Genomic DNA, 10,402 nt, shown 5'->3' with positions numbered 1-10,402 from the left:
ATTGTACTCATCTGGGAGGAAAGCAGCCTGAGCACAGATGTATTTTGTCAGAGAAATAGCGTCTGTTGTGTGAGGCTGATTCCTTTTGCTGAAGGTGCGCTACTTCCTGCCCCTTTCTCCAAACACAGGAAGCTCAGCTGCAGACTCTGCACAAGGGCAACTGTGTTCCTGTTCTCCTGTTAAAAAAAAACTGCACCAGCACCTGTATCAAGAGTACAGCTTAGGGAATCAGAGTATGTCATTAGTCAGGAATTATACTGCCAAGTTTTGATCTCCCCTTCTCTAGATGTGCAGCACTGGGAATGCTGACAAAGGTGGCTGTCTGTCAGGTTCTCATCTTCCCTCCGATATGGAGAGAACTGTATGAACAGTATAAAACTCTGAATTTTACCTATTATTACTAAATCCCAGCTGCCTCCTGGCACTACGGGGGTACATTTGGTCCTACAGCACCAATAAACATTGGTTCCACAAAGTCAAAACATTATGTGTGCTGGTAGAAATTTTTAGCAAGAGAAAGTGTTTGAGAAGTTCCTCTGGTGAAGGACTGAAGGAAATAGGACAGTGGTTCCATGCTAATCACCCTTGCATTCAGTTGGAGAAGTAAAATTCAGATTAACAAGATGCTGAGCAGAACAGCAGTTCTTCCCTTACTGGCAGGATCAGGCAAACCCCGTTTCAAGGTTTCAGAACCTTGTTTGGGTCTCATAGAACAGATGACTGTCAGGCCTTGGAAAAACTCCTGTTTTCTCCCACTGAACACAGCTTCCAGTAAGGTCTTTTAATTACAAGTTTGACAGGCACAAAGGACAGAAAAAACTTCATTTAATCTTCTCCTGTTTGAGAAACTTTGCACTTTTTTTCTGTTCAGAAGATGGAGAAACAAATGTTCTTTTGCTTTAGTATTTCTGCTGCTTTAGTTTTTTGCTGCTCTTCTTATTACAGCATTATCCACTGCTCCATTAATCATTAACACTCACAAGCTGATATTTGTACAAATGCATTTTTATTGTTTTAACAGAACCAAAGAAATGTTGAAAACATTAGACTATACAATACATTTTGGTTTATAAACAAAGTTTTATAGTGGTAAAACATTTCCAAGTGACATTCATGGTCTTGTTCAAATTTCTGCTGCACTTTGGGTCTGCAGACCAATAGTTTTCAAAAATGCAGTAATTGCATAAGGTGGACAAGTATCTCAGCTTCTACAAAACAGTTCGAGAACTTGGAGCAAACATTCTAGAAGAATATCAAAGGCAACCATGATTCATAACTCTCCTGCAAACATTCATCAATAAACAAAAAGTGATCTTTGGCATAAACAATTATGTATTAAAGGCATTAGTAATATTGCATTAATATCAGTCAAGCAACTAAACAGTGATGCTAAAATAAAAAAATCTCACAGACAAGCCTGAATTGGGACAGGGGGATGTGAGAAGCATTGAGAAGCAATACAGGAAGACTATTTAGAAAATCCCTTTAAAATAATCCCTACTTACTCAGTGTTATTTACTATTAAATAGAAATTACTACATTAAAATTATGTTAAAGATCTGGTATAAACCAACCAAATGCATCCAGGTTAAGGCTCTGGCACCCCTTCCCTCCTCTTCCCATTGCAGGTAACTGCAGGAAGAGAATACTAAGGAAAGATCCTAAGTACCACATATTTCATAATACCCAGACACAAGGAGCAAATTAAAGACGAACATGTGCCTTCTCTTGCTGAGGTCACTTTGAGGCAGATGTACTATCAACAGTTTAACTTCCCTTTTTAGATAACAGTGCAATGAAAGGGGGTGGAGGGGAGAAAATCTAAGTGTAGAATAACTGTTGCAGAGAGGTAAAGGACAGTTGACTGTGCTGTGTCTCTTCCTCTGGACTGTTAAGACTGAGCAGTTTTTCCACAAGGACACTTCTATTCAAGGGGGTTTGATCATGCAACAATTTGCAGCAAATTGAAAGGGTATTATGATGTCAGTGCTGATTTAGGCAGAAGTCTGCAAGTATTCCTTGCAAGTGTAAAAACTCAAACAAGTTTTCCTTTCTGTCAAATGCCAAAAGAGACTACAAGGCAATTAAGTGAATGTGTATGCATACATATATATATATATATATATATATGAAGGCATGTTAAATTATGGAAGGATAAAAGCATCACAAGTCTATTTTAGTGGGGGGGAATTTGGGGGTTTTATTCTTGTCATTTTGTTTGGGATTTTTTTAAAAGACGCAGTAGCACTTTGTTCAATTCACTATTACTAGAACTTTAAAAAAGATTTTCAGCCTCCAAACTCCAAAAGCAGTAAAAATAATGAGGTATGTGTAGCATTAGGAACCACCATTTGCTGGGACCATCAGACTACCTAAATAGGGTTTCGTGGACCCTGCAGAGCTCAGGATTCAAAAAGCTTATGCATTGCTGGAAACAAGGGCAGTGAGGCTAAAGGTCTTGTTTAATTGAGTATCTTTATCTTTTAATTTCCACCTTGAGCAGCTGGAATAACATCAGATGGAGAGAATAGGGAAATAAGAATAATTGCATGTGCTCATTTGGTTTTCAAAAGAAAGAGCCAGCATGTGGCATTTTCTGGTCCTGGACATGCAGTCAGCTTAAGAGAACCAGGATGTTTCAGCTCAATATATTGCTGAATTGAGCAAGGAAAGAGTCCCATGATTTAAGGTCTCCAGCCTTAAGGCTTCAAGGTGTCAACAGTGTGCCACTAACATCCTCTGCAAAACATTTCAGTACAGTATGAGAGTTCTGGAATGCCTACCTACAGGGTGACAGAGACAGCTCCAGTTTGTGTTAAAGTACTGTTGCCAGACAAAAATCAAAAGCAAAAAAAAAGCAATATCAGTTCAGACATGGAATTTTAATCCTCAGTTTACAACTGTTCTGCTGCCCCACCTCCCCTCTTTTAATTAAAAGCCCCACACCATTTCTGCAAGGTTTTAGAACAGCCAGCTAAAATCCTGTTGGAAAGTTGAATGTTTCTATATCAATGATTTGTCCCTAAAAAACTGCCAAGTAACCAACAGTGTCCTAAACTCTCAAGGCAAGCTAAAGTGAGGTCCATGTTTTATATCATCACATGGGAACTACTGGAATATATAGTGCATAACTGAAATGTGCTTCTGGGAGTACAGAATTCACTAAGAGAACCTTGAAAAGCAAAACAAAAAATTTAAATGATAAGAACTGTCTACTGTTGACAGCAAATTTGAGGTGTTTGATATCAAATGTGTTCCAAAGACATTTGAAATGCATTATCTTATAATTCATACCCTTAGAATGGGGCATTAGCATAAGCTAATCTTAAGCTCATGTATACAGCACCTTTTGCTGTTCATATATCTCTTCTGTTTCCAAAAAAAAGGCATTTTATGTTACAGAAAACAATACTTATGTGGCAAGTGTTTACTGATACCATGGGGTTTTTCTGACCCAGCGAAGAGTGAACCCAGCATCTGTTCTTATCTTAATGGATGCTGCTTCAGCTTCTCTCACAGTTTCCTTCACAGACTGCATGAGATTCTGGGCATTATGAACCAACATCTCAGTTGCCTGTCAAGAAAAAGAAGAATTTCCAATATATCAGTAAATACCACGATTAGGACAGTAGTATGGAAACCCTTTGTGCACAAAGACTCTTAGCACAAACATCTTATTTCAGGTAATTGCTGACTTAAACTATGAAACAGTAAGTGAAGCAACTAGTCTATGGAAACCAGCAAGTGTTATCCCCACTCAAAACAAGGCTTTCCCATTCTTTGCTGTATATTTGTGCAAAATTTGAATTAAAAAAGAAGTTTAGCGTCACTAGGTAGAATAACCTTTATCAGAAGCCAAAACTGTGAGATTTCACCTGAAAAGATGCATTTGGAAGGTAACTGAGCTGCGGGGAGTCGAAATTATGTTGGAAAATAAACGTTTTCCGCGGAATCCACCCGAGGGCGCCCCTGCCCTCCCAGGTCCAGCCTGCCGCTCAGCTTTTCACTGGCAAATCAGGGAAATTACCAAGTTGTTCGCAGCAACATCAGAACTCGAGTAGCTTTTTGCCTTGTTCCTCTATTAAACTGTAGCTTTTGAGTAGAAACCAAGCTGCTGTTCCAAAATTATCTTCACTGAACAGCTGAGGTAAGCTTCCAAACATTGAGTTCCCAGAACACATCTGATAGAACCTGTTGTTTATTTTTCCCCATAATACTGATGAACAATTCCACGCTCCCCATCAGTTTTTACACCTCTTACCTGTTCCGACTCTTCGTCGCTGATATTAGTTCTGCCCAGCATGGTAGCTTTGACAGTGGAGAGAATTTTCAGCTGTGTACTGATGGTTGGGATTCGCTCACAGACCTAAGGAATGGGCATAAAAACCACTTCACATTGTAAACTGAACCCATACATTATCTAGAGTTTTTTCAGATAAACTTTTTTATTTTCTTTTACTATTAGAAAAGAAATAAGATAGAGGGGATCCTATAACCTTCAAGACTTTCTGATGAACATTGGTAGGATACTTGAATCTTATTTTACTTGCTCTGGGAATTTTTGGGGTGGAGCCAACATTTTTCCTTTCTTCCAGATATTACTCAGATATGCTTGGTTAGGAATGGCATGATGCATATATATATGTGGCTGAGACTGAAAAAACTAGGAGTGTTATATTTCTGCTACTATTTTTTGATACAAAGGAATGAGTAGATGAAATACAAAACAATGCAGACTTAGGACAGACCAGTAGTCGTATTTTTCAGTAGTATTCAGAAATATACAAAATATTCAGTAATATTTTGTATTACCAGTATTTTTCAAATCCTGTTTGGCCATGAGCATCTTTCACTCACGTGCAATCAAACCCTAGCTTTACAGAACATATATTCCTAGGGGATCTAAAAGTAGACCCGGAACTTGACAGAACTTTACAAGCCCAAAAGATATAGGATTTACTGGCACAGCTCCTGTGCTCGCCCACACTACAAGAGGAACAACAACAAGAGAACCGTGTGAGGCGTTTACAGGTGAACTCGTTACCTGCAAGAGGTTTGTTCTAATGCGCTTGTCCGTGCACTGCTTCGCCACCTCCTTGGCTAACCGTGTGACCTCGTCCGAAGCCTTGGCAATATCCTTGGCACACTGGATGAGGGCCCGCTTGTTCCCGCTGCCTCCTCTGACCAGGCGCGACATCTCGGCCATGAGCAGCGCCATCCGCTTCGCCGCCGCGATGATGTCGTTGCCCTGCACACAACAACAGGGCAGCGTCAGGGCACCGCGGGGGCTTCCGGGAGCCACCGCGGAACGGCAGCCTGCATTTGGGTGCCAACACTTGGAAGAAGTTAAGGATGGAAGAACCATTTGTGAACACAGAAGAGGTTTCTTCAAGGAACAGGGAAGATCTGTACTAATTACACGTTTCTGGCAGTTTTGTTCCTAACACTGAGGGGAAAAGTTCGCTTCAAAACTGAAAAAAGAAGTTGTAAAGTGTTAGTTTGTCCATGGAATGAGAGTTACTGCTCTGCTGACTAGATTTTAAGATAAAGCGTGTTATTAGCATCCGAAATTCCAGATTTCCCCAGAAACCCACTTTTTAAAGTTAAAAAATGTGCTAAAGAGCCTGATAAACCAAATAGCACTGATTAAGTTAAATAGTTGTAGTCGTAACAGTTGAGCATAAAATTTTCAGCGGCATATGGAACTGAAGTTGTTAAAGCATGAGCTATGCTGCTGTAATGCTAAAGGATAAAGGGAAGAGAATCTGACATACAAAAATTTGTCACAGGTAATGTGGAAGTGAGATGCAACTATTACTTTTAAAAAAAGTTATTCCTTGAAAATAAGTCTTCCTTTTTGATAAAATCTCCCCCTTTAAAATAAAGCTTCCAGGAGAGAAGAACATGGTAGTTCAAAAGATAATCTAGTGATATTTCTTACATTAAAATCCAAATTTCTTCTACATCAAAAATTACAGTCACAGAAATACATATGAGAAATATTTGAAATATGAATTGTGACCAAGGCAAAACCATTTCTTATACACTGTTCCAGAGAGAAACCTAGTGCAAGGAAAAGCAGACCTAGCTGATCAATTGTTAGTAGTCTGTTAGTATATTTAGTATATTTATATTATTCCCCTTTGTAGAAAGTTGTTAGTCAAACGTGAACTATCTGGTGCCTTGAAGCATTCCTGTTGCATGGATGAAATATTACCAGAGTGAGTTTATGTATTAGCACACTCTTTCCTTGGTGTTATTCCATAATTAATGGCCAAAGTTCACAGCAAAGAGTACACAGCGAGAACCCAACTTAGCAAATGTGTTCTCAACCCTGTGCACACACTTCCATGACTCACTATGAGCAAATTTAAGAAGATATCCCAGACATTTTGCAGATACAGGTGACACAAAAAGCTGAACTATTCATTAGCTAAACGGTTTGCTAGTATAACCAGCTAGGATGCAAATGACATAACACAAAACTTTTCCATGTTTTCACGTAGAAGGATCAAGAAATTAGGACCAGTGTCATTTACGAAGCCCTCTAACAAGTTATCCAAGCATCAGAATCTGAAAAGGACAAGAACATTTTTAAAGCCCTTTTTATTAAAATAGTTCAGTATATCTATCTATGTAAATACACACATGTACATATACACACACCCCTAACTTTTGTTAGTTATGGGACACCAACCTTATTTTTTGCAGCATGCTATGAAAAGTGCCCAGTCTTGCAAACATTTGTGCTTAGACAGAAGAGACAGACTACTTGTGAATGTCTGAACCTCATGTTAGATTTCCACTGGTTTCATATAGACACGATCTCAAATCAGGAGCTAACAGCATTCAGTGCAGCTTCTTCATTAGAGAATTCTCTCAAGACCAGCATTTGCAATACAGCCCAGTGCAAGCCAGCAGTCAGTCCTCTTCCATGAACACTGCCATACAAAGCCATTCCTTGTTGGAAAGTATTGTAATTGATGGCATCAATGGAGGCAAAGCACAGTAGACACCTTAAATGACTTCTTGAATGCTGTATACTCTGCTATATCCGGAAGTCATTAAGAAACCATTAACCATGGCTTGCCAGGTAGCCCAAACGAATGGAAAAAAGAACAGGAAGGGGGGAGGGAAGACAACCCCTATTACAATTTGAAAACTGCCATAACAAAGAAGACCAGGCAGATGCAAAGGGAGAGGAAGCCTTTGAATATTAATAAGTGACCCCAATCAAGCTTCAATCCGGCACTGACAGACAGATCTAGCAAATTCGTGAAGCCACTCTCAGTCCTTAAAATGAAGTGCAGACACACTTATTCATTCCGAATGACGGACCCGGCAGGGATCAAGAGTGATGCACATGTGTCACGTTCCAAAGGGCTGGATGCACGCGGATCAGTCCCCGCGGACTCAGGAGTACCTTACTAGACCACTTGGTTGCTTCTCGATGCAGAGACTGAGCAGCAGCCAGAATGGGCTGGTTAACGGGCTGATTGGTTGGCATTAACAGCAGCTCAGGCTCGTAATCATCTTCAATGTCATAGGGGAGAGTGAATTCAACATCTGCATCATCCTCCTCATCTACATCTACACCAGCCTCAGCCGCTTCATTAATCACAGTCACATCAGGCTTTGCAGGTGGCAGCAAGGGTGGAGAAACAGGGTACAGTTAGTACAAGAAGCAGAATTTGGTAGAAGAGCACAAACTGAGCAGTTTTAGTGACCAAAACATCCTCTTGGCCTCTCAGGATCTGACAAGGCAGCTCTAGGATCAGGTCAGGGGGAGAAGGGGAAGGAATATAAGATTAGCAGAAAAAAACAAACATTTCACCTGTGAATCAAAGATACCAAAAATATTAAAAACTTACAATTCAAATATGCAGGAACATTTTTCATCTGAGCATACAGCTTCTACAGACAGAGGCTGACTCACAGAACAACATTTTTCTGGCAAGACAATGGTGAAATGAATGGATTTTCTCTTTCAATGAAAGCTGTTCTGACTGCACAGAAGCAGGCACAGCAGCTGATGACTGTGGGTTTTGTGCACATAGAAAGCTTTGTATGGAAGCCTGTTCATATATGTGATAAGAAGAGACAGCAGCAGGAGCACAGAAAAACCACTAACACTGCTTGTTGTAGAGTAAAAAAAAAAAAAGATGGGATGGGAAACACTGTAGAAGTGAGCACTGACATATCACAGAGAACATGTAATAGAGCAAAACTGGGTTATGAAAAGAGGAGGTGACACTGGATGTTATGAATACCATGAATATTACAGTTCTTAAAAAAGACTGAAACAGAAATAGTAGAGTAAGAGGATTATGAAACATATGATACTGTTTTGCCACAATATGTTGTATCCATTACCTTCAAAAAAAAAGAAAGAGGATTCAAGCAAATATATTGTGTTAGGGTAGATCAAGGAAGAGGTGAGTGGTATAACAATACAGGAATTAATAACACAGCACCATTTAAATATAAAAATAGCCTACAAGTTTACAAACTGTATTTCTTCAACTAAAGACAAGTGTGATAAAAGTCAAGGTACCCTTACCAAAACCTTAGCATTTTCAACTGTGTTTTGCTTAAGCTACTGCCTTTTACTGAAAAAAAACCCAACCTACACCAACAAAAACACACAGGAGGTTTGGAAGTGGTAATTCTTAAACAAGGCCAAATCAACTTGCCTTCAAAGGCAGCTTATATTTAAGTCTTAACTAATGAAGTTTCCAAATATCCCACATTCTATGATTTATCCAAACTAGGGGAAAAGGCAGGGAAAACTAAAGCAATAGACATTGTTTGGTTTGTGCTCCATGATAGAAATGGAGTACATGAAAGCCCAGAAAGCCACTCAGTGGAGTTTTTGTAAAGAAGGAGAAAAAAGAAATAGATTTTAATTCTTACAAGAGTGAAGAATGTTATCAACATTTTTTAAAGACTAAGTACTTGTTCACCTCCCCCCACTTTACTACAGGTGAACTACCTTACCTTAGTAGACTAAAGTAATTCAGCAAAAGAGCAAAAGAGCAAAAGACAGTTGACACACAGTCTGTTGTGATTTAGTATGAAGAAGATCTTATATTTCTGTCTTTCCAGGTTTAACCCACATTCCTCATCAGCACTGTCCATCAATCCCTCTTCCACCCAATAAAGTGACTTCGGAGACTACAGAACTGTTTTTAAAATTTATTCCCCAAAAACACTGTCAGAATAATTGAACTTTTATTGCTAAAATGGTACTGCTAAAAAAGAATTAGAAGGACAATTGCTGTTCTAACTTGCTGGTTTGTTGGCCTCAAATTAGAGAAATAGCAACGAAAATAGTGTTTTATAATCTAAAGTCACTGAGCTTAGATCTCTTTCATAATCAGCAAGGAATTTTAAGTTCTGCTGCTTGGCTTTGATAAATATTTAAACAGTTGCACTACTTAATTTAGAATGCATATTGTATACATACATATAGGTAATTAGTATATGTATGGTAAAAGCATTTTATTACCTACTCTGTATTGTTAAGTTACCCATTCTGGGATTCCAACATCAAAACACTTTTAGGAAGCTGAAATTAAGGCTTTTAGCCTCAGAACTACCTTCTGAGATGAACAATACTTTCCAGGACTGTCCCTTCAGTAATATAAAAATGTGTTTGCTACATCCAGAAGTATGGGGGAAATAGAGCTTTTCATTTTGGGGAAGAGACACCCAAAAAGATTTGCAGAATTTCTTTTGTATTTTATCTGTACTTCCAAAACAGATGTTCCTTAAGGCCAAAGCACTGAAGTTGATTCTGTAAAGTATTCAAGTTTATCTCCTCACTCACCATCTAATGTGGTGGAGAAAAAAAAGGAGAAATTTTAAAAGCTGAGTTCTGACTCTTTAATTTACACTTGCAGAAGCCTAAATCTCAAAAGTTCTTACTCAGCTTCTGCCAGAGGAAAAATGTAGCTCTTTGGGGAAGGTGGTGCCAGGGGGGAGAAAGAGAGAAAAGCAAAAAAAAAAAATATTAACATTTGCAAGACCAATGAATTCACACTACTTTGTCATAGCACTGAAATGGTAAGGAAATTAGGGATTTCAGCCTTGATAGCAAATGTGACCTATTACAAAGAATGAGACCAGGTCACTTACATATGGTCGCTTTCCCCCTCATAAATGCACCAGATGAACTGCAAAGTTAACTTGCAGCTTCTTCCAGAATTAAGACAAACAAGTACATGATTCCTGCAGCTGGCATCTGCAACATCCATACAGACTTTTCAAAGTCACTTAAATATAGCAATCAGCTTGTCAGCCTACACAGGCATAAGTATTAGTGGCTCTCTAGGCAATACTAGCAACAAGGATCACAAACAGCTTAGCATACAAGGCATATTTGTGTTCCCAGGGGTATGTT

The 10,402-nt window shown here is 39.0% G+C and overlaps 1 protein-coding gene across 3 annotated transcripts in view; it reads right to left on the bottom strand.

Moving 5' to 3' along the window:
• Nucleotides 1–989: 989 nt before the first annotated feature.
• VCL (vinculin) overlaps nt 990–10,402 on the bottom strand; it is a 60,246-nt gene continuing 50,833 nt past the window's right edge. For 2 of the 3 annotated variants that reach the window (XM_027699998.1, XM_027699999.1), the window contains exons 19-21: nt 5,045–5,248; nt 4,262–4,366; nt 990–3,574 (exon numbers count right to left, since the gene is read on the bottom strand). In XM_027699998.1, the coding sequence (XP_027555799.1) occupies nt 3,428–3,574; nt 4,262–4,366; nt 5,045–5,248 (456 nt within the window). In that variant the 3' untranslated portion in view covers nt 990–3,427. Of the gene's footprint in view, nt 3,575–4,261; nt 4,367–5,044; nt 5,249–7,423; nt 7,634–10,402 lie in introns of all 3 variants that reach the window. The other variant, XM_027700000.1, reaches the window with a different exon arrangement.

Source organism: Neopelma chrysocephalum, unplaced genomic scaffold (genome assembly GCF_003984885.1).
Source record: "Neopelma chrysocephalum unplaced genomic scaffold, ASM398488v2 Primary Assembly neopelma1_143, whole genome shotgun sequence".
NCBI classification, from domain to species: domain Eukaryota; kingdom Metazoa; phylum Chordata; class Aves; order Passeriformes; family Pipridae; genus Neopelma; species Neopelma chrysocephalum.
The sequence above is the reverse complement of the archived record's forward strand: the minus strand, read 5'-3'. Positions and strand labels throughout refer to the sequence as shown.